Source organism: Temnothorax americanus, unplaced genomic scaffold (assembly GCF_048541705.1).
Source record: "Temnothorax americanus isolate GAGA-0224 unplaced genomic scaffold, ASM4854170v1 Scaffold24, whole genome shotgun sequence".
NCBI classification, from domain to species: Eukaryota; Metazoa; Arthropoda; class Insecta; order Hymenoptera; family Formicidae; genus Temnothorax; species Temnothorax americanus.
In genome coordinates this window covers 716,507-740,439 of record NW_027509381.1, presented here as the reverse complement: position 1 = coordinate 740,439, position 23,933 = coordinate 716,507, and the positions used below count along the sequence as shown (strand labels likewise).

Genomic DNA, 23,933 nt, shown 5'->3' with positions numbered 1-23,933 from the left:
TGCATCAAAATAATGGGCCAAGTTAGTAATTGCATTACGCAGGATAAATGGATCGTGTTACTGTTAGAAGAAACATTTATAATCTAAGATCAACTTTTCAAAAACTTCCAATAAAATTCCGTATCAAATAGAAATTCTGTAAATTGTGTAAAAATTAACTTATTACAATTAATAAAGCATCGCCGCGTTTCCCTTTGCTTTCTGTTTTATTTCAACAACCGCATAAAACGACTGAAGGGTATCTTGGAAAGAAAAGCAACATGGTCTCTTCGCGGGGATGAAATCCATACCACCCACGTGCTATGACGTGTTCGACTTTTACCCTTTGCGCCTCTCGGTGTTTCCAGAGATAACACTCACACACATCAGATGCGAGACATCCAGCACGAACCAACCCGCGCGCATGCGAGGCGAGACGTAATATATATTTACGTACGCGTCATTTTGCTATACGACGGCCGAAATCGCCCCTTGCTTAATGGAACTACCCTTAACAAAATGGCGACCACTCGAACGAAATTGGGATGTATGGTATCTACACTGGATGCCGCAAATACCTTCAACGCATGAAATCGCAATAATTTTTCGCATACTCGGATGATGAGAGGTTCGTCGGGGAAGAACTCGACATTCATTTAGGGAAGCATTACGAAGCAGCTGAATCGACAATTTGACGTTCAACGTATCGATAAAGTTAAAGATAAATAATAAATCTCATATAATTAATAAAGAAGCAGTTGGAGATAAATTATGTCGAATTTAATGTTTGTTGTGAATCTAATAAAGATAATTTTAAATATGTAAATTTTTAATTTAATTTAATATTTATATTTACGCATTATACAGAAATTGTAAAATTATACTGGAAGAATAATTTATTAGTGTAGGATAGGTATATATTTCTTTTTATTAAGAATGTCTTTTTTAAAATTGAATAAAAATGCTAAAAACTAATGCGATTTATTTGATTAAATAAATTCTGAGAATTATGCGGTGGAATAATATATCAAGATATAATGCTGTAAAATAACACACATTACAAGAAACTCTATACGATTCTAAGAATCTCCAGAATTTTAAGTTTGAAAGCTCACATACCACGGGGAGAAAGAGAGAGAGAGGAAAACTCTCAAAATACTAAAACATTAAGAGAAAAAAATCAGCAAAACATCAACTAAAATTCTAAGAATTCCTAGAATTTTAATTTTTCCGTGGGGGTTGGCATGAATCGTAAACAAGTTAGAAAAAGAGAAGTAACTAATTTCTGTGTCAATAACAAACATGAAAATACAGGAGTTCCCAGAAATACATCTCGACGATTTCGTATTACTTACATTTTTTAATGATAATTAAAAGATATCTTATGATAAACGATTAATTATGCTTCTCTAAAATAGTTTGAAAATTTACGAAAATTTTAAAGAGTCGGGCAAATTCTCGCAGAAGAACTTTGTTTCCAATAATTTTCAATTGTGCAGCGCCTCATCCGAAGCAGGCGGACGCACGGCTGGATTCGGGACGAGCTGGCCGTTTCGTTATTATTCGTTTCGCTCGCTCTCCATTCGACTCGAGCACATCGCTTCGCCGACCATCACCCGTTGCTCGGCAACCTCTGACTCGCGACGTGTCGTTATATGATGGCGGCGGGGGTGGATAACCGATGCGGCTGTTCAGTCTCTCTCTTTCTCTTTCTCCCTTCTTCTCTCTCTCTCTCTCTCTCTCTCTCTCATCCCATCTTTCTCTTTCCATCTCCCTGTTTGTGCCTCCACTGTTAATTCAGCGAGGCCGTCGAGTGGCACTCGTTGACCAAACGGTCATTACGACAAATGTTGGTTATATCTTGACGACGCCATCAGATACTCCGCGAACTAGCGTGAATCGGAGGGGGTGTATATGGGATGAACCACCATAACCACCATAACCATAACTTCATAGCGAATAGCACCGTTGGCACCTATCCATACAAACTGCAGCTGCAGGATTACGCTCGTACGCGTTTGACATAACTTTTGGCCGAGAATATATGTAAAATCGATAACCAGACAATATAGGAGAAAGATATATGTAACAGCACGCGGAAAGTAACAACTTATTCAAACCGGCTTGAAACGAAAGTGGACCGAATAGTATAAATTTTAAGATTGATAACAATTTATGTCAGGATATATTTGCATACCGCTCCGTTCGAAACGTCATCCGAACTTGTGCGAATAAGAGGGTTAACAATAAGTACTTCAGCAATTGTTAAATTGGCTCTTCTCTCATTACGATGATGAATTTTCTTACTGGGTTAACGACGCGAGAAATTTACTGCATGGCTTCATTCTGAGTGACCGTCTAGTTATCACCATTCTATGCATGTTCTTAAAGTTTACATAAGATGAAACGGAGATCGTAGATTGAGATAGAACTCGTCAAGGGTCATATATCTGAACCCATTAATTACTACGGTATTAATTACTATCATAATCTGTCGCGCAATCTTGCATTCCGAGATGATTAGCAAAGTCCCCCCGTAAATTTCACAGAGAACACGTCGCGAATATATCTGTATCATCTTCATTTATCTCGCAACGGCACGACTGTGCGCATATAATATACGACAGAATATGAAATAAGAAACGAGAGAGAGAGAGAGATATGTAGGAAAATAATAAAATGCTATTCAAAATATGAGAAAGACAAGATTTACTACTGAAAAATTTACTACTGCGCAGGACAACAGAACGTTACGTGAAAAAAATTGTCTTGCTATCATCGCAAGACTTACAGATAATGTGACAGTATTTTGTCACCAGTTATTGTTTTAATATTGTTTTAAAAAACGATTATCATATATCTATTGTAATGTAAATTATAGAATACAATTAATAAGACTATCGTAGCCAAAGAGAACGTAAAGTTGGTATCTATCGACTTTACGAAGCATAGTTAATTTCGTTTATGTTACGACTCGATATTGTTGCGAGCTTCCGTGAGAAAGTTAGACCGGCGCACCGCGCGCGGACAACATCTGAGAAAATAATCCGAGTTAATTCCATCGGAGAGAGCTACACATCTCGCGGGCCAACTTGTAGCGTTAATTCCAGGAGTCTCCCGGAAAAGAGAATGGACACGATCATACGCGATAAATAAATCCAATAAAAGACACGCGAGGCAGAGGCGAAATAGAAGAAAACGGGCCGGCCAGGCTAACTGCGGAGACGGAGAGGAGACACACCGATAAACGGAGGCAGAGACAGAACCCGAGGCGCGGAATAGCGCGAGGGCGAGAAGAGAGAGACGTGGACGTGGATGGGGGGGGACGATGGGGGGATGATGGGTAGGAACGTCACGGGAGCGAGACGCACGATGGTGGAAGGGGCTGGTGGAAGGGGATGGCGCGCGCTATCGCGAACCCCGCCGGCGAACGCGGCAGGATGCCGAGGTCGACGCTATCGATTGGCGTCGGCGTTTCCTCGTCGGTATCTAGCGGCCGGTGCGCGCTCTCTCTCTCCCCCTTTCTCCCTCTCCTTCTCCCACACATCCTTCTCTCTCTCTTTCTCTCCTTTAGCCGCGAGGGGCGAACGGGGGGATGGTTTTGCCCTCAACGCACCCCCTCGTACCTTCTCTCCATCTCGCTCCGTCGCTCGCTCTTCCGCCCTTCCTCCTCAGCCACCCACCGCGGTAACAGGTGTTGGTCTGGCTCCGAACTCGTACAAAATCGATGGGCGAGAGCCAGATCGGCGTCGCGAGGGGTTTCCCCGCCGATCCACACCCCCGCTCGCCGTCTCCGCTGCCGGCCTTTTCCCCCTTAGCAACCTCCGCTCTATCCCCTCGATCAAGGAAGAGGAGAGGGTGGCGCGTAAAAGAACGGGGGAGCGAGAACGAGAGGGAGGACGCGCCGCAGCCGACGAAGAGGCGACGACGAGAAGAGGGTTGGAAACGCGAGTTACGCGGCAGGGAGAGAGAGGGGGAAAAAGCTGCACACGAGCGCGGCGGCGAGGACGCAGGCGCCCGGGACGCGGGGCGACGCTCGTCGGCGACGCTGCATTGGCAGTTGCACCCCAGCCACACCCGGTACGAGCCATGTAGTCGGGCTACCCTCCACCGCGATACACGGCGGACAATTGTTGCTTCTGCGCCTACAGGTGGTACATCTTCGTCTTCGATCTTCGCGGAGCTCGTCGGTACTCGCGTCCGCCGTCGCCAGGTGCCCGGGGATTCCGCCGTCGTCCTCGTCATCGTCGTCTCACCATCGTCGTTCTCACCGTTGTCCACATCTTCGTCGTTATCGTCGTTGCCGTCGTTGTCGTCGTCGTCGTCATCGTCGTCGTCGTCCTTGTCGACCCGTCGTTCGTTCTCGTTCCACGTCACCGCCGCCGCCGCCGTCGTCGTCGTCGTCGTCGTCGTCGTCGTCGTCGTCGTCGTCGTGTGGCCATCGAGGTGCTCGTTGTCGTGGTTACGCCTCGTGTATATCCGTCCGCCGTGCGAGACTACCGGTAGTCCGCGTGCCCGCTGAGCAAGCCATCGTCGACACGCTGCGTCGGGATCCCGGTGCCGAGGCTTCCGGCAGGGAAATATTAAAAAAAAAAAAAAAACGAGAGAGAATTGCGTCGGTGACGCGAGCGGTGCCCGCGGTGAAGCCAGGTGGTAGTACGGGTAGCTTCGGGCGCGCTCGTCAGCCAACTCGCTTTCGACTGCGGCTGTGTGCACCGCATATAGGGTAGCGAGAGCGCGAGAGAAACGGGGGTTGCAAGGGGGTGCGCGCGGGATTTCCGGGGTCGCGGAGAGGGCTAGAGGGAGCTATCGACCACATGTAAGGCGGCGGCGGCAGCGCGCTCGCACACACCGGCGCACACGGATACACAACATCGCGGACCTGTTGTCCAACTTGTTGCTCGTCCCTGCGAAGGCACACCCGCCCATCTCCGGAGTCGAAGGAGTGCTTGTTTTCGAAAAAGGAGGTAGAGCCGGTCGCGCAAGAAATCGGCGTCGGATCGCATATCGAGACGCCGCGCTCCGAACGAACGAGCTCCGGCCACCCCCGGAAACACGGACGAAGAAGGCGATGATGGAAATACGGCGAGATTGAAATTCGAGGCTCGGAGGGAACGTACGTTTTCGACAAACGGGGATTTCAAGTTGGATTTCGAGCGAGGAAGGAAAGAGGAAATTTTAACGAGGATGGATTAATACGATTTTTACCCTCAGTGTATAATTTTGTGCAAGCTTAATACAGTGTTCGTTTGTTTGGAATATATTGGATCGTATACTTCGTGAGAAAATTAGGATTTATCCTGTGAGACTTCCACTCTTTATGAGTCAAGAAGAAGACATCGAGGAAGATTAGATGCGTCAGAAGGCTCCACTCTTTCATCCTCAGAGCATAATATTCGTTTCCTACAACTCAAAGGAAACTAATGGCGCGCGCCGAGTAATTCAGAGGACCAACTTCTTATAGAAACTCAGCTATTTCTATCGAAGCTCTCGAAGTCATTTACTGTGAACACCAGAGCGTCGGTTAGACGTCACTAGAGAGCTTGCATTTGACGAAGATAAACAAGCCCAACTTTGCCAATAAAGCAGCGGGTAATCGTATTTTAATCGCATCTCTCTCGATAATCAAACGAGATTTTCCTCACCGAGAATCAGAGAAACTCGCATACATCGTTCACCGAGAAGTTCTCAATCGTCCATCGGTTAGTAGCTCCTGATCCTGTCGCGATGAGAATATCGTCATCAAGACACGCACGTCCCGAGGCAGCGACGTCATCGGGAATCGGCGTGACGAGATACTGCCTGGAACAACCGGGCGAGTGAATCTCGCGGAACCAAGAGCGACGGAAGTCCAAACGTGGATTCGTGTATTCCCGGTGACACATGAACTGCCGGAAGCAGCGCAGGATAACGAATTCGCGACGGTGAAGCAGAGGAAGAGAGAAAAAAGAGAGCGAAAGAGAGAGAGAGAGAGAGAGAGAGGGAAGGAAGGAGAGGAGAGAAGGGAGATAAGCTAGATGGATAGAACGTGCACGTAGGCTCGTAGGACGTATGCGTACGTTTTGCGAACGACAAGATACGCGGCGGGCATGAGGCCGGCGCCGTAGAGCATGTAAATCTTCCACCCGTGAATATACAACGAAAGCAATACTACAAACAAGGTAATTTCGAGGAACAAAGCAAAGGCAAGCCGCACACACTTTCTGCCACCACCCTCCCATAATCTCACACCTAATCTCGCCCTCTGATCGCGCTTAGGGATCCATCCCGAACCGAGACGCCGCGATACTATTTCCCCCGCTCGGACTCGATCGCCCACGATCAACAAGCTCCTCCCAGCTCCTCGCTTCACTTAAGAGATATTTTAATATGAATGTATACACGCGCATATAGACACCGCGATCGTACGAGCGCTCACTCTCATCCCTGTATATATAGTTATACAAATATATATATATATATACATTTATACGCAGAGTCCTATTAAATAATCGTGCAACGACGTTTAGAATTAAATCAAGCGATATCGCTGAGATAGCCATCTCGAGCTGAGCATTTTATCTTCCCTAAGGAGAGAGTCGTCCTCGCTTCTCCTTATTACAGGGAGGAATTTCAAGTGGAAGGAATTCTGATAGAAACAGTCGGCCGCCAATAGATCGATACGAGACGACCATGTCGCATCTCGGGATATCTGAGTTAAAGCGCGCGAATGGGACAAATAATTGGAGCGTCGATTGAGAGATCGATTGACGTCGTGTGTGCCTGGTGAAATCTCCACATAAATCATCAGGAAGATAAATCTAGCGTTTTCCTCAAAAAACGAGAACGAGCGGCGGAACGGTATATTATATTAGTTAACGGTATATTGAACGATATATCGCAGTGTATATCGTTTGCCGGCGAAGAGCCGGGACTTCTGCAAAAAAAGATTTGCGCGATATCCGCGATTGATACTTTCTTGATCGTGGCACGAGAGAACGCGCTCGCAATAAAGTACGCCGTCACACCGGGAGGACACCGAGGAAGGAAGAAGCTCAAAAGGGTTGTGTTTACCTTACCGCCGGTTGTTTGGTGATCTTAGAGCGATATTTCGATATTAATCCCCGGTGAGAAGAGAGAGCGACGATCAGCCAAGATGCCGCGGTGCTATATGGTAAAGAAGGCCTTGTGCAACAAGTATATAACCAGCGTTGCCAGAGGATTCGAGAGCTGGGGCCGCGCAAGGAGCACGCCATCGCCAACCATCATGCCGCTGCCCTTCTCGCCCGTAGAGGGATACATTGCGTCCCCTGTTGCACAAGGTACGCTACACCAATAATCCTAAACTGGACAGGACCGAAATGAGATTAAGATCATCCCTGACAACACGATGTCTGAAATCAGGACATGAGACGTCTTCGAGACGTCATTGAGACATTGAAACGTCTTCAAGACGTCTCCATGTTATGGGCATTGTGCTGTCAAGGATATTAAAATATACGCAAAGTATATAAAATATACGTAAAAATATGTATATATATCTTTTAGTAATTTTTAAAAAACGCGGTTACTTTTTTATTTTATTTTTTTTTGTAATTGTTTCAGCGCTTTAGCGGTATTTTATGATATTCACTTTGGCGTATAGCGCCGGCCCGATATATGCGTTTATATCGAATTATCAAGTGATAATGGTACCACACGCCGTTGCGCACCGCGTAATTCTCGACAATGCGTTACCTAGTCGCAACAAAACGACCTTAATTGTCAGAATTCTCCGTGGCGTTACTGCTTGTACGGCGCATCCGCCTCTTGTGTGAACGGCGAAAATGGTATGCGAAACTTGTCGAGACAGTAAATGCAGTTACAAAGGCGGTGCTCAGAATCATCGTAATGGCAATGCGCGTTTATAGCATCTCGTCGGCACAAAGAGGCGAAAATTTCGAACGTTTGCGCGTACAAATAATTTACAATTGACCGAAATCGTTATTTGCGATAACTTTATCGAAACTTTGTTGGACAGTTTGAATAATGTCCATGTAATAATTATTGAAATTAATTAAAATTTACGTTTACCATCTTATTAAAGATTATATATACATATATATAAGAAATACAATATCTCCAAATATCCTAAAGTATGTTAACTTGTGGGATGCATAATTGCAAAGTTATAAAATAGGCCAGTCATATTAGACATCGAACATTCCAATTACTTTTTTCAGGTTGTACCACCATGAATCGCTTTGATTTAAGGTGCTGTAAGTGGGATTAATTTTGCTTCGCATAATTAATGCGCATTAAAAAGTTATTAACAATATTATCAACAAAAAATGCATTTTTTTTTTATCAAATATCTCGAAAACTATAAGCAAGATAGGGTAACTAACTATACGTACCTTTTTTGTAGAGCGTAAAATTATCTACAATAATGATCTGAACAACATTTATCGTCAAGTTAATCGTTTAGCTTGATGCACGCGCCGTCAAAGTCCGAGACTCGGATCTCGAAAACCCTCGATTTCATCGTTTTTTTGATGTTGCGTCGGTGATTTTTTTCAATCATTTAAAATGGAATTAAAAATTCCAAAAAAATCACACATCATCTGAGAACTACAAAGAATACTGCCTCAAGATCGTCAAAAAGTCATACGTTTTTCAGTAAATTCGGGGGGGGGGTTTTTTTTAAGAAAAAAAACGCACCATTGACTTTACCTCAGAGGTGGTGCGAAAAATAGTCAAAAGATGCACTGTCTGTATGTTTGAATAAATGTTATAAATAACATGAATAAATTTTTTAAAAATATTTTTTGAGTTGAAATAAGACGACAAGTACAACGAATATAACATGTTTTTTTAATTGTTTATAATAATTTTTAAATAAACAATTTGTTAATAAATAAGTAAACATGAGAAAATGTGTTGAAAACGGCTTGGCAATATGGTTTAATAATAATGCAAAAAATTACGTAAATTTTAATAAAAAATAATTATTTTAGTGTAAAACAAGCGTTATCCGACCTATGCGCAATATTGGATAACTTTGCGCGTCAATAAAAAAATCAGCGTTCGTCGTACAAAGAAAATACAAAGTTCCTTTTTTGTTGCAAATTTTGTCCACAACAAGATGCATACGATAAAATTCGTTTCAAATAAATTCTAAGGTCTGAAAACAGCGAAAAACTAAGAGTAGTCCAAAAAATCAAAATTTTTTGCTTACATAGCTACAAACTAAAGAAAATAAACTTTAATTTTGGATTATCCGATAGATGGCATTCGATAGGATTCGTTTCTCGTATTTAAAATTTGACGAACAGTAGTATAAAAAGTAAAAATAGTGTAAATTAGAAATTTGCACTTGGCTTCTTCATAGAGGAAGTGATGTCTTAAGATCACGGTCTTACATACAGGTCTCTCAACTCTGATGTGTGTATGTGCCAAATTTACCGAAATTTTTATAACTCCAGAACTAATTAACCAAATCTTAACGAATTGTATATGAAATAGGGGTAGAATTTTCCGGGGAGTACTATAGAGTGTATAGTTTTTTGTTACCGATTTTCTGGAAACCGTTTTTTTTATTTTTCTAATTCTTGAGTAAAAAAATTTGACGAAGCAAAAAAAACCCCTTGATTATTAGCAATTTTTATTAATTCTATATATTTTTCAGTTTTTTCTACCTTTATTTCATATATAATTCGTTAAGATTTGGTTGATTAGTTCTAGAGTTATAGAAATTTCAGTAAATTTGGCACATACATACACACATACACACATACATACACATACCGACATTTTTTAAAATAGCGATTTTTCAACGTTTTAGAACATTCTGAACACATTGGCAAAAGCAACTAAAAAAAAATTTTTTTACGAAAACAAAGCTTCCTCTATGAGGAAGCAAAAGGTCTAAAAAATTGGTTACACCCTGAAAAGTATTCTTTGTAGTTTTCAGATGATGTGTGATTTTTTGGGAATTTTTAATTCCATTTTAAATGACTAAAAAAAATCACCGATGCAACATCAAAAACCGATGAAATCGAGGGTTTTTGAGACCCGAGTCTCGGACTTTGACGGCGCGTGCAAGCTATACGACTGACTTGACGATAAATGTTGTTCAGATCATTATTGTAGATAATTTTACGCTCTACAAAAAAGGTACGTATAGTTAGTTACCCTATCTTGCTTAGTTTTCAAGATATTTGAGAAAAAATAAAAAAAATCGCGTTTTTGTTGATAATATTGTTAATAACTTTTTAATGCGCATTAATTATGCGAAGCAAAATTAATCCCACTTACAGTACTTTAAATCAAAGCGATTCATGGTGGTTGCAACCTAAAAAGAGTAATTGGAAGGTTACCCCCCTAAATTAGTCTAATATGACTGGCCTAAAATTCAAAATAATTTTCTTTCTTTCTTTACAGTTTTTAGCTATTTATAAAGAGGAAAATGAAGAAAGAACAAAATCTTAATTCAATAATTTTTTATTGTATATATTTTTTAATAACTTATATTTTAATAAATATCTCTCATTCATATGCTATATAGTTTTGCAGTCGCGCAACTCGCGACAAAAATTTTGCACGTATTTGAAGTTGATACAACTTTTTTATACCACACAAATAAAAGTAATACAGCACGAAAGACGGAACATCTGCATTCGCGTAGTATTCGTAGCTGTCGATCCTTTCGCGAGTAGCGACTCTTCGTGATCACAGTAAAAATTTATTCCGCTTGCGAAACGTACAGAAACAACGACGCAGAAATATTAAAACAGATCGGCCTGACGGCGTAAGAGAAGTCAGTCGCTGTTAAAACGAAACGCGTGCTTTCATAACCGAGTTATCGTGAAATTTTATATCCGCTTAGTCTAGGAGACCTTCTTGGTTCTCTACTCCTGTCCCCTTTGACCTCGTTTCTAACATATTTGTCGTCATAATCCCACTACCCCTACCTTCGCAATCCGTACGGTGCATCCCCCCTACCCTCTATCATCCGTTTATCGCTGCACTTCCTCCTACCACCATCAAGGTTCGACACTCTTTACTATCACGCCGGTAACGAGAATCGGATACCTTTCTTTGGTGTCCCATTTAAAAGCCCGCGGGATCGTTAAATCTCGATTAAAAAGTCAAATAAAAGCAAAGAAACGAGTTCACACGTTGCTGCGATATACATATATGTTAGTAAAGACATTTTGCAATAACATGAACTTATATATTTTCTTTTTATTCTGTTATGAGCGTGGTCTGATTAAAGTTATCATGTAGGTACGCGAATGAAGCTTAATCTTTATATGTCCTACCAGAATATCGCTGTACGCCAACAAAAGACACAACGGCTATCACAACTTCCGCCGTAGCCGATGCAGAACCCTCGAAAGAACAACCGAGCGACACAGACACGTCGACTGTCGCGACAACAGTGACGATGACACCATCGGCATCCGTCATCACGATGGCACCATCGTCATCCGTCATCACGATGGCACCATCGTCATCCGTCATCACGATGGCACCACCGTCATCCGTCATCATGCCGACACCCACGACGGACTATTCGACGACGACGCGAATGGAGACGACCGTCGTGATCGCATGCACCACCACGACGTCTTTGACGACTCTGACTCCGACAGAAACGATTGTCTCTCCCATCGAGGAAATTACAACGACGACAGTGATGTCCTTACTTCCGTCGGTCGTGCGAACGACCCCCGAGAGACTCGAAGAGACCACGACGACGTCCATCGCGACGCTACACCATCCACCGTTCATCAAAGAACCGTCTCCACCGTCCAGCACGCCGACATCCTATCACCTGGAGGATACCCCGGAGTATTCGAGAACACCCGACTCTAGGATACGATTGGTCACCTCGTCTTGCGGCATGCCCATGTCCGATGACGTGTCGTCGTCCATGTTTAAAGATCGCTCCCCGGCGGAAACGGAGGCGGCGCACGACCTCTTAGAGCTCTCTCGATCGCTACCTCCGTTGCCGCCACCGAGCGTCGCGATCGGTCCTCACAACGTAATCGAGGCGCCAGCAACCGACGTCCAGGAGATGACGGTCTATCAACCGCCTGAGCAACCGATCTACCAGGTGGACACGATCGACCTGGCCGGCTCAACGATTTACAGCCACCATCATCAACAGGAGCAGCAGCAACAGCAGCAACAGCCCGCGGCCGGTATCATTTACGAATCCAGCGCGACCATCGTGCCATCCTCGAGTAACGTTTTCATACCACTGTCACCGGTACAAGAGATCCTGCTGACGTACAACACATCTAGCATACCGTGCACGTCGATCGTCGCTCAAGAGCCGCAGCATCAGCCACCACCGCAGCAAGAACAGCAGCAGGAACAGCTGCGGGAACAACAGCAGCAGGAGCAGCAGCAGCAGGAGCAGCAACCGCAGCATCAGCAACAACAGGCATTGCCACAGCAGCAACAAATCGAAGCGACACCACCTCTAACGCCGCCGACCTCCGAGTGCAGCAGCGATATCGAGAACAGCAACCCGAACTCGCAGCCGACGCAGAGAGACAAAGAGGTGCAGACCATCACGGAGCAGACGGAGGGAGTGAAACCGGCCAGTTACACGTATGACACATTGCTCGTCTCGGACGGCAGATCGAAGAACAAGAGGAGAGAGCCCGCCGCGCAAAAGAACCCGGAAGCTGAACCAATCGAGGCGCCCGAAACCTCCAAGACCGGTCGTTACGTGTGCTGCGAGTGCGGTGAGTAGCGTTAATTAAATTAACTTCATTTATAAGATTATATCTTAATATATTATTTATACCTATCTCTTAGGGCAGCGATTTCACCATCTCCGATTCACCACCTTCGATTAAATTTATTCTTCGTCTCTTTCTATAAGGAGGACCAGTTAGAAAGAGTAAGTTTAATCGAAGGTTACAGTTAACTCGACGTTGGTGAAACTGGCCCTTAATAAATTTATGAGATTAATTTGGATCTCGATGAATATCGCCGAGACGATAATGTCCGGACGCACCTTAGTCGATATTACCACGAATGACTCACCTCACGTCAACCCCATGTCAACTCGCGCGTTTCCCTTCCCTTCAGGCAAGCAATACGCAACCTCGTCGAATCTGTCGCGGCACAAGCAGACGCACCGCAGCATCGACTCCCAATCGGCCAAGAAGTGCATCCACTGCGGCAAGGCGTACGTCAGTATGCCCGCCCTGGCAATGCACGTGCTCACGCACAAGCTCACGCACAGCTGCGGCGTGTGCGGCAAGATGTTTTCGCGACCCTGGCTGCTGCAGGGCCACTTGCGCAGCCACACCGGCGAGAAGCCGTACGGATGCGCCCATTGCGGCAAGGCGTTCGCCGATCGCTCGAATCTGCGGGCGCACATGCAGACGCACTCGGCGGACAAGAACTACGAGTGCGCCAAGTGCCATAAGTCGTTCGCCCTCAAGTCGTACTTGAACAAACACCTGGAGTCGGCGTGCCAGCGCGAGAACGAGGACAGCAACGACGTCGACACACCGCTATAAGCAGCCATAGTGCCGGGTTGCCGTTGAACCGGCGCCGGCGCCGGCGCCGCGACAAGCGGCAGGTAGGTTTCTCGCGTTCACCGCGGCGACTACGCAACCCGAGTTTTCGTTTCTTTTCGAAGATTGACAAAAATTGATTTACCTATAGTTTTCTCGTAAACAACGTTCGTTCACGTCGGACGATTGTTTCGCTTAATTACATTTGCGACAGGGTCTAATATTACACAATAACGCGAGGGGGTTGTGAAACCTGCTGACACATCAGCCGCGATCGATCACAACTATTCTCGCATTTAGACCTAACAGCGCGCCCGAAATAAAGCGCGCTCTGTGCTAACCGATCAATCCGCAATTTGCAGCCGGTCGTGCACGACGTAAACTGGAAGATTGGAGCGGCGTCATCACGTTGACTGGTGAAAAAAAATAATAGTTCGCTGCGTAGACAGTACTTTTGCTTATGGACCAAGAGAGAAAAAAAGGGCGGAAGATGAACGAACGCACCCCTGGGAAGCCGCTGCTGGTCTTTCATCGCCATGCGGATGCGATTGGTTTCGATTGTTTCGCACCGGAATTCGAGTCAGTCGGGTCTATCGTTGCGCTTGATTACGGCAGCAAGTCCTCATATTCCCTTTGTCTCCGCTGCAATGCTCGCGGAGCTAAAAAAAATTAAAAAAAAACTCGCACTTGTAAACCTCGAAGTCGGGTTTAACGTTAAATTATCGGATACTCGTTTGTGAATTTGAAAGTGTCGCAACGCTACACAGGCATTCCCACAAGCAGTCAATATTAACTTTTACTCGAACTGTTTAAATACCTGAAATCAATGTTTCCATCCAATTCAGAGTCTCTCTTATTGTTGTCCGCCAATTTACGAAAAGCCTTTCGGCTTTTCTTCTTCCTAAAGCAAAATATTTTTTTTCTTTGAAAGAGTATTAACACGATTGTAATTGCATTTTGAATCTAGATCTCTCGGATAACTTGTAAGAGCTCTGTTCTTTGTTCTTTGCTAATCCAGGTTTGGATTGGATCGGGAAACACGCGAAGCGGTATAAGAGAGAATTTTCAATTAGTCAATAAGATTTTGCTCGAAATTACAGAATGAGCTAATGACTTGCTGTCGTTGTTGAGAGGAGCTTCGGCTCTTTTGTGCATCATAGACGACGATCAGACGTCGAATCACCGGTAACATCCAATTTCAACGGGTATCTCTCGGTAAGCGCAAAGTGATTCGATTTACTTGCCGGCTTAAACGTCGCGGATGAGCGGACGCAAGCGAAAATCTCAGGCTGCGCGGGAACGAGGACGAGAGAACTTAATTGACATATCGGCGTCTCTGGATCTCGCGCTCGTCTCTTCCTTCTCTCGCGGGAAGAGGAATTTCTCTGAATATTTCACCGCGCACCGTTTCTTTCGGTTCTAAGCACATATTCGGGCTATTCTTAGGATTGTTTTTTCCGATTTTTCTCGATGTTGAGAGTGCGGAGAAGAGTCTCGCGAATTGCCGCGCGCGGATCTCCGACGAGCGAATAAATATATCGTTGATAAATAATAAAGATTGAAAAGCTAAACGGAGGTGGTGGTAATGTTACGTGAAAATACAAATTGCGAGATAAAGGGAGACATCTGGAATTTCACTATTTTCGGCAAAATACAAAAAAATGTTGAGAGGTGATCGCGGCAGTCAGTGATCTCAAACTCAAGTGCTTTTATGTTGCATATTGTATTGTTGATTCGGCGACAAATCAACGTGGTATATGCATTTATAAAATTTAAAATTGGACGAGAGTGCACTTGGAATTCTGTTTTTTTTTTTTTTTTTACTATTTTTTTTACCGTACCACTTTTATCCATTATTGGATAGTTTCGCCAACGTCACAGTTTGCTAGAATCTAATTTAAGCGATTCTTTGTCTTTCTATAACATTGAAACTAGAACGGAGAATCGATTAAACTGAGGACTCAAACTTGATGAAACTGGCCGGTTAGTTTTTCAGTCGCTGCCGAGGAACGATAAAGTTTTTTGATGAAGTTTTATATAAAATGCACTTCAATTTCTTAGTAAAAACCGTGCTTAATTTCTACAAAGTGCCGTACCCTAGCGGTATTAGCGTACGCGCTTCAAAACTCGTGCAATCTCGATCGTTGAGAGATCTCTTTAATGCATAGAGAAACTTCTTTTCCACCGGCGAGTAGATCTGTATTTTGATTCGCGCTAGTCGCTTTAGGTAAGTCTGCCGCGAGGATGCTCCGACATAAAGTGATATCAATGTTTCAAAATGTTTTTGGCTGTCTTCTTGCCGGGGATCAATACGATAATATCGCAGATGCATCTCACTTCGTGAATTTATAAAAATGACGAATTGAGATGCTTTCAGAATGAGCAGCGATAAAGTCGATCGTAGACGAGGTATAAGTGCAATACCTTTCCCGTAGCTTATAAAAGCTCACTTTTTTCATCCATCTTTGCTCGACGATAAAGATTCGCTCGTTGTTCTCTTCCGGGAAAAAAAGATCCTGCGTAATAAAAAAATATCTTTACTACAATTTCATTTGCCAGAAAAGCGCATTGCAAATCCAAGTGTATTATTTTTCCACGCTTAAACGTCTAAAAATGACACATTAGATTGAAACTTTTTTTACATGTTTTTTTATGTGTTAAATTACATTATTTAATACATTTAACCCTAACACAGCATTCTGAGAATGTTCAGAGAATATAGTAAAGTATGAGATATTATAAGGATACATCCTTAATATATTCTATAGATATACAGGATATTATTGCTGTTAGGTAATTGTATTAAATTAAAAGTTAATACGTTTAATAGTGTTAAATGACGTGATTTAAAATGGCAAGAAATGTGTAAGAAGAGCTTCAGCTAAAATAACACACTTGGATTTGCAATGCGATCTCTTGAAGCACTGGAATTAGACACTAGGATTTAGAAACTGGAATTAGAAGCTGTTGATATACATAGGCTACGGCAAATTGAATTATTGCTCTATATTTTACCTTAATATTTTACCATAATTTAAGAGTATTTCGAATATAACTCTCGCTGCACCGCGGAGCAAGCTCTCTCCTGTGCATTTAAATGCGCTCTCGCGCGCGATTTTCGCCGTGGATCCTTAGCGTAACGCACGCGGATATTCGCGGAAAGTTTTCATCAACATTTCACGTAAACTGGGCCACCTGTTGAATGCAGAAATGACCATTCGGTGGCAAAAGGGTCGGTCGTACTGCTCCCCTGAATTATGGAACACATCATTTCCTCGGTTGTTAAAAGCGCGAACAAGATCGCGGTCAACTGCAACGTTTCATCGAAATTTATCAATGCTTTTTTTCCGGAGCTGCGAGAATCGCGCGTCGAGAACGGAAACCGCAGAGAGTATCGTGATCTCTTTATCCGGAAGAGGTGGCACCGTTTACAAACGTGCCTAGAGATTATTTTTAAGATATTAATTAACTTATCTTGAATTTTTAGTATTTTAAATGTGACGAAGTTGAGATTGAAAATTATTTTTTTTAGTGAATTCTTGTTTTATCGCATTGTTATCAAAGTTCCTACAGATTTTATACAATTTTAAGCTTTAAAAAATCAATTTCTTTTATTGATTTATTTATATATATATGTATATATTATTTATGTGTAGAATTTAAAAACTCGAATCGGGATTAACGAAAATTGTTATTCAATTTATTTATTTTATTTCGTAATTCTCTCTCGATTCGTTATATATCTAGTCATACGGCGTCAACTGTGAGAAAAGACAAAATCCTCTGTCTTTTAAAGCAATATAATAAAATGTCTCGCGTAACGGGAGTATATATAGCATGACATACTAAAACTGGATATATTGAGGGAGATAATACCATTGCTTGGAAGGTTATTTTCCCGTGAAAGCTTCGAGCAAGAAGAATGAAAAAAGTGGATCGCACGCGAGTGCATTTTATAGAACGGTGCAATCCACAACGTCATACCAAAGATATGACCAAAAAAAAAGAAGAAGAAGAAAGAGCAAGGGAGAGGAGCAGGGGGAGGGTGGAATTAAGGAGAGAAGAAAAAGTACTTACAATCTAGTCAACAAGTTGCGCTTGAATTACATCCTTTTTATCTTAGTTGCCTAAGGCGGTCGCATGTATAAATGAAGAGGAAGTGACGCTTATATATTCTTTCTCGACACGTATATTTTATCTTACTTTCCCCCTCTTGTGCCGTCTAAAGCGTTTCTAATATAGCTTAGAGATATTTTGGTATGGGAAATTTTACGAGCGACTGTGTATAAGATATAGCGGAGCAGATTGATTGTGTGTTTAATTAATTGAACGTAATACGCGGCCCGACGTAAACTTATATCGTTGAATGAGATTAAAACGCTCGGTTAAAATGTGAGAAAGAAAGAGAGTTTTAGTGATTTTAGTTAGTACAAACGTATCAACACCAAAGGAAGTTAACGACATGACACCCCGATCGCTTTTTCGTGAGACGCTGCCGCGCCGTAAAAATCGTGGCAATAAATCGAACGGGAGGAGAGAGAGAGATCGGCGTTTTTCCGGAAGTCTCCTACTTACGCCGCGACTTATTTTCTCTTCTTCTCGAGGACGCGACGGGCAGATAACGTCGGGGTGCATTGAAATGTAAAAATAAGATATGAAAAGCGCGCGGAGTAAAATGTGCAACACTACTAATAACATAATAACTGCGAGAAGTAACAAAATTAGGACGCCGGATGTGATGGCATAAAATAACTGAGCTGAAAAAAAAAAACAAATAAATATTTTTTCGTTTTTTAATATACGTGTATTAAAAACAGAGTGCATCGATTATTGCAAACTGAATATATCCGGCGCGAGATGAAATGATTTCGCAGAAGTTAAAAGCGTCTCTCGTGTAAACGAATTTGACCTATTTCCGCTGGATTCGTTTTTGACATTTAACGCTCGTATTTTGTTCTTATATTTCGTGCCTCGACTATGCACGCAAGTCATCTCGCAAGAAAATAGATCTTTATCCATACGGGAGAAATCACACTCGAAACGCACGTAGTTCTGCAGCTCGGCCACGTTTTTCGTAATATTTGAGATTAACTATAGACACTCGTCTCTTATACTGTATTACAATACTCGACAGTCAATCGAATCTATAATTAATGGTGTAAATCTTAACGGTAGTCAATAATAGAAAAAGGAGGAACGAAGGAGGATAGTGCACATATGGTCCACGACTGCCCCTATAGTTGGGCCCCAAGCGAGTTCCGTCGATCGGGGGATACGTGAACATCGCGGCGCGGTTTACGGTAGTTTTAGTGTCGCGAACAAGAAGGGTGACAAGAAGCGAAACTATGTTTCGTGGCACGATTTCGTGCGCCTTGCGTATAACCAAATAGTTTTTCAACTTGAAACTTATTACTATACGATGCAACAAGGTGACGACGTATATCTCTGCTTTCGTTCGTCGAAACGTGCAGTTTTTCTCGTTTATAAAGTGAATTCTCGCACATTTTCGAATTTATATCGACGTGGTGTCTATTTACATCATTCCCGGGAAAAAATGATTAAAATGATATGATCGTAAAATTATCGTAAAAGTTATCAGTAAAAGTACGTTAAGATAAACAATGTTGTCAAATTATTCGATTTTATTTCTGCTGGAAATTAAGCCTTACAATTTTCTTTGCTTCAACACTGTCAGAAAAGCGAAATCCTGCCACGAACTCGACACGCATTCATTGGCGCGATATACTCAACGATAATTATTCAATAGGAGGAGGAAGAAGACTCTGTCGTAACGGGGTGAGGGCGAATCGTCAAGAGATTAAGATTGCAAGCCACAGAACTGATATACTCGTAAACGCGAAATAAATGCGGGCAGTCGTTTTACTATTTTTTAAATATGCAAATAATTTAAGCCAGGCCCCAGAGGACGATCATGCCTCATACGTTTCTCTGTCCGGGGGAAATAATTCTTACCGCATGTCGGATTTAGAACTGACAATGAGCGAGACCGACGTTGACTTCAAAATCGGCCGATTTTATCATACATGTCTTAAAGAGTTTTAAAGATGTCTTTACGACGTCTATTAAACACGCGGGTTGTCTGGGGAGCGCATTCGTCTTGGCATATTTTCGTTTTATGAAACGAACGGATGTGGCATCGCTTCTAAACAGATTAATCCTTATTCGAGCAACAAAACAATTGTCAAAAAAGTCACTTATACATATATAGAAATGTAATATTACACAAAATTAAAAATTATTTTATATATGTATAATTAAAGTAAAATGTATTAATATTATATTAATTATATTACGTATATATTAATTGTATTTCGTAGCTATAAATATATATATATATATATATATATATATACATATATGTTTTTATACAACCAAAAATTGCGCGGAGTTTCATAAAACTGAATTACATTTACCCTGAAAAAGTTCGTTTCGTGAATTTTATAGCGAGTGTTGTAGACCGATGTTACCCAGATAAGAGTTAAGAGTCTTAATTGCGAAAGGATACATTCGTATCTTCTCATTAATATTAAGCAAAATTAATTATTTACATTTGTATCAATCTGTCTCTTTGTTCTTCGAAACTTTGTTATGACAATTTATTAAGTGTTTTAATATAAGTTTATTAAGGGCGATTAAGTGGTACGGAGAGAAAAGAAAGGAGCACCCGATAAAAAAAATTGCAAGCAACAATAATATACGAACGAAGGAAGAAACTGAATGGACGCGCATTAATATAAAGACTCCCAATTAAAGAGGACCAAGTTGCTAAAACCGTTTCTATGCCGCGCGTACGCGGCGGATTTAACAGTTGTAGTATATGTCGTTTTCGAAGTGATAAGAATCGTCAATATAAGCGATAGAAAGAATAACTCATTCAACCAACTGAATGTTAAATATATCGAAGATAAAAAAGAGAACAACGAAAATGTGACAAGCATTGTACACGTAAATATAAATACAATATACTTATAGAGACAAGGCGCATCCATTATATATATAAAACTATATATATATATATATATATATATATATAGATGTATACATGTAGTAATCGATCGAATCACACTGAAATTCGAGAACCGATCGTTCGTACACACGTCTTCAATTTAACAATGACGACGTTTCGTATACTCGCTATTCGTTTGAACGGATCTTATAATGGCGACGCCCACTGTGTATTTCTGCGAGAGAGATGAGATGTGTGTGTGTGTGTGTGTGTGTGTGTGTGTGTGTGTGTGTGTGTGTGTGTGTGTGTGTGTGTGTGTGTGTGTGTGTGTGTGTGTATTTTCGCGCGATGTCAATACTCCCGTTTGTTAACGAAAGCATCACGCGTTGAGTTTCTTTGATGTAGCTGAAGTTTGCTAAAATTAGTTTTTTTGCGTCAATCAGTTTTTTTGTACCGAACATTTCCTTCCTTTCGCTTCGCGTTTCTGAAAGTAACGAGAGAATTTCGAGTGATTCTGCCGGTTATTACATTTATCGGGTTTATTATATTAATTAATGGAAAGGAGAAAGAGAGGGAGAGGGAGAGAGGTGAAGAACTGTTGCGATAAGTTAATGTATTAAGAAGATACATGTGAACACACACGTTTCGCGCACGCATCTATCGTGTACATACATACATATGTACACGAACTTCATGGGGAAGCAGGCATGATCACCGCTAAACCTGGCTTTTCAAAAAAAAAAAAAAAAAGAGAAATAGAAGAAAGAAAAAAAAACGTATAAGGAAACATAGGGTTTAGATTAGTGTGATACAAGGTACGACAAAGCAATAATTTAGTGATTGTACGATATACTTGATTAGCGAATTAGTGCTAAGTTATAATGATACTTTCGAAATCTATAAATATTTACTCGATAAATCGTATAGTTTTGTAGAAACGCTGGGAAGATTGCCATTTCAGATTAACACTGTTTTGGGATCAAAGATTTAGGGGAAAGAAAAAAAAGAAAAAAAAGGAAAATTGATAGTTGGAAGCGAAGGGCAGAACCGCGATATAATCCTGATTAAGGATCCGCGATGATCTTTTTTTTTTTGTACAAGAAGGCAAACGAAACGAGCGACTCAGTGAACAATTAAAAATGAACGAGAAACAATACGAGATTTCGATGAGCACGTTGTTCGCGATTTTTTCTAACACAAGACGAACTTCGAAATAACTATACTCGTTCGCGAGTATACGCGTATCTTACTGGAAGAAACAGGATAAAAAAATCTTTAAATTCCGATAACGCGATGCTTTGTCATTTAGAAGAAGGAGTCATCTAGCATAGGTGCCAAATTTATGCATGCCGAAAGAAAAAGATTTGAGGGAAAAAAAGAAGGAAAACGCGCGTTCATCGATTTATTCCCGAATATGAATAATCCATATCGCAGTGCAGCTTGTATCGCTTATGGTATTAATGATTATTTTATGACATTCACTCTTATTCCCACACATCACTGATTACGCCATGTCATAATAGAAATTGTCACTTAACGGATGAGACTGAAAGTGAAATGAGTATAAAAGTATGCACCTTTTCGTCATTTTCGTAGCCGTACCCACGACTTTTATTTGTGACAGCGTTATCGTGGAGACACAAATGAGATCAGAAAACGAGGTTGCAGCGGCGGAAAGTTGTTTACTCCGATCTGCCTATGCCAAGCTTTTAAATAAAGAAAATACGAGAAATTTGTGACCGTATAAAATTCGTATAGCGTATAGATAAAAGTGAATTTGTGGAGAGAGAGAGAGAGAGAGAGAGAGAGAGAGAGAGAGAGAAAAGTCGCTTTTTTTCGAATTCACTTAACAAATTTATAGAGATTTTAGAGCGTATACACAGGGGATCTGTTAGCGTGCGATTCGATACAAATTTCGTAATTGAGGCTTACTTTTGATAACATGAATATCAACTTGTTCGACAGTTGTCACCGCTCTTAAACTTTGCAAAAAAAAACAAACAATGAGGACATGTATAAGGACAAGTATGCATTTGCAAACGCATCGCAATAAGAAACGTTGTCTGCAGTATTTAAGATAAATACGCATAGACGAAATGTTCTTCCAATAAAACACGCTGCGACAAATGGCCGAAGTTAAGCGACAGATGAAAAAACTGTTTTCAAATAAAAGAAATAACACAGAAATATTAGCGATTTTTCAAATTATTCTATAAATCTTTTGTTCCCGATAGACATCATTCAATAGAAACATATAGAATCAGTCGATATGTTATTTATAGCAATCGCTAATTATCGAAAGTCAAGAAATCCAACAATCACATATAAAATCAACGAGATAATACTCCGTTATGGTATTAAAATTGATATTGCGATTTAGTATGTGTAACTTTCTCTCAAACCAACTACAACGCGTGTGTAAACTCGGCGGATTGCCACTGAAGGATGTACGCATATGTGAAGAATAAAGGTGATAAAAGTGAATTTGCCAATTTTGGAACAATGTAACACCAAACTTCAACTAGAAATATTGTACACGTCGCGCGTACTTTTTAATGTCAAACCAAACTTTGTTAGTCATTTATAACGTCATATGTCGTTGCGCGCATCTGTACACCTAATACAACACCGCCGATACCTATAAATAGGATTAACACAGAACGATTATCCTTTGAAGAGAAACACTGTACTCAACATCTCCGAGCATTTTTCTTCTCGCGGATTCAGTACCTATTACGAGCAAGATCGATTTCAGCGTCATACCGAGATAGATTTAATTTATCTGGAAAAAAAACTGCACACGATCGTATTCCAAACAGCAAAAATGTCTAAAAAAATGCTTTGAGCTTTCTCGGGTACATTAGATATTTCTTCGTGTTGTTTGAAATATTACGGGTATTATGATACTATCGCGTATATACGCGTATATGTTAGTGGCGATTAAACTTCGCTAAAACTCTTGAACTGATTTGTCACATTCGGTTTTTCGTGCTGAATCAGGTGCTGAATCGAGCGTAACGCGGAAGAACGCAGAGAAAATGACTCGCTCGGGCTCTAGGAGTGTAGGATAAAGCGTTTTATGGACGACGACAAACACGTTCACGACCAACATACGTGTGTGAACCACGAATAAAAATAACGGCGGATACCTTTTACAAATTTTTCGTAGCGCAAGCCGCGGCACTCCGTCGCCGCGACGTCGACGAAAGCAATTTTACATAATATTTACAGCGGTGTGCTGTAATAAACAGCACACGTCACACATACATTAATTCGTACCTAGTAATGTAATGCAAGAGTCGATCGCGCGAGCACGCGCGCGTGTTACTGACATGTTTCTTATCAATAAACTAAATCTTAAATATGGACTACGTACATTATATCATTTATCTCATTCCGAATATTCCTGTAATTTCCGAGTTTATTCCTTGAGAACATATACCGCTCTTTTAAAGATTAAGTAAATATCTTGTGCTTGTTCATTT

At 41.6% G+C, this 23,933-nt stretch overlaps 1 protein-coding gene across 10 annotated transcripts in view; it reads left to right on the top strand.

Annotated features, from left to right (window-relative positions):
- The window catches only part of LOC143898842 (uncharacterized), a 95,213-nt gene extending 72,965 nt beyond the window's left edge, over positions 1-22,248 (top strand). For 6 of the 10 annotated variants that reach the window (XM_077408610.1, XM_077408611.1, XM_077408616.1 and 3 more), the window contains 4 exons: positions 238-7,280; positions 11,265-12,698; positions 13,048-13,546; positions 13,844-22,248. In XM_077408610.1, the coding sequence (XP_077264736.1) occupies positions 7,115-7,280; positions 11,265-12,698; positions 13,048-13,484 (2,037 nt within the window). In that variant the 5' untranslated portion in view covers positions 238-7,114 and the 3' untranslated portion in view covers positions 13,485-13,546; positions 13,844-22,248. The remainder of the gene's footprint in view (positions 1-237; positions 7,281-11,264; positions 12,699-13,047; positions 13,547-13,843) is intronic. The other 4 variants (XM_077408608.1, XM_077408618.1, XM_077408613.1 and 1 more) reach the window with 1 other exon arrangement.
- The last annotated feature ends 1,685 nt before the right edge of the window (positions 22,249-23,933 follow it).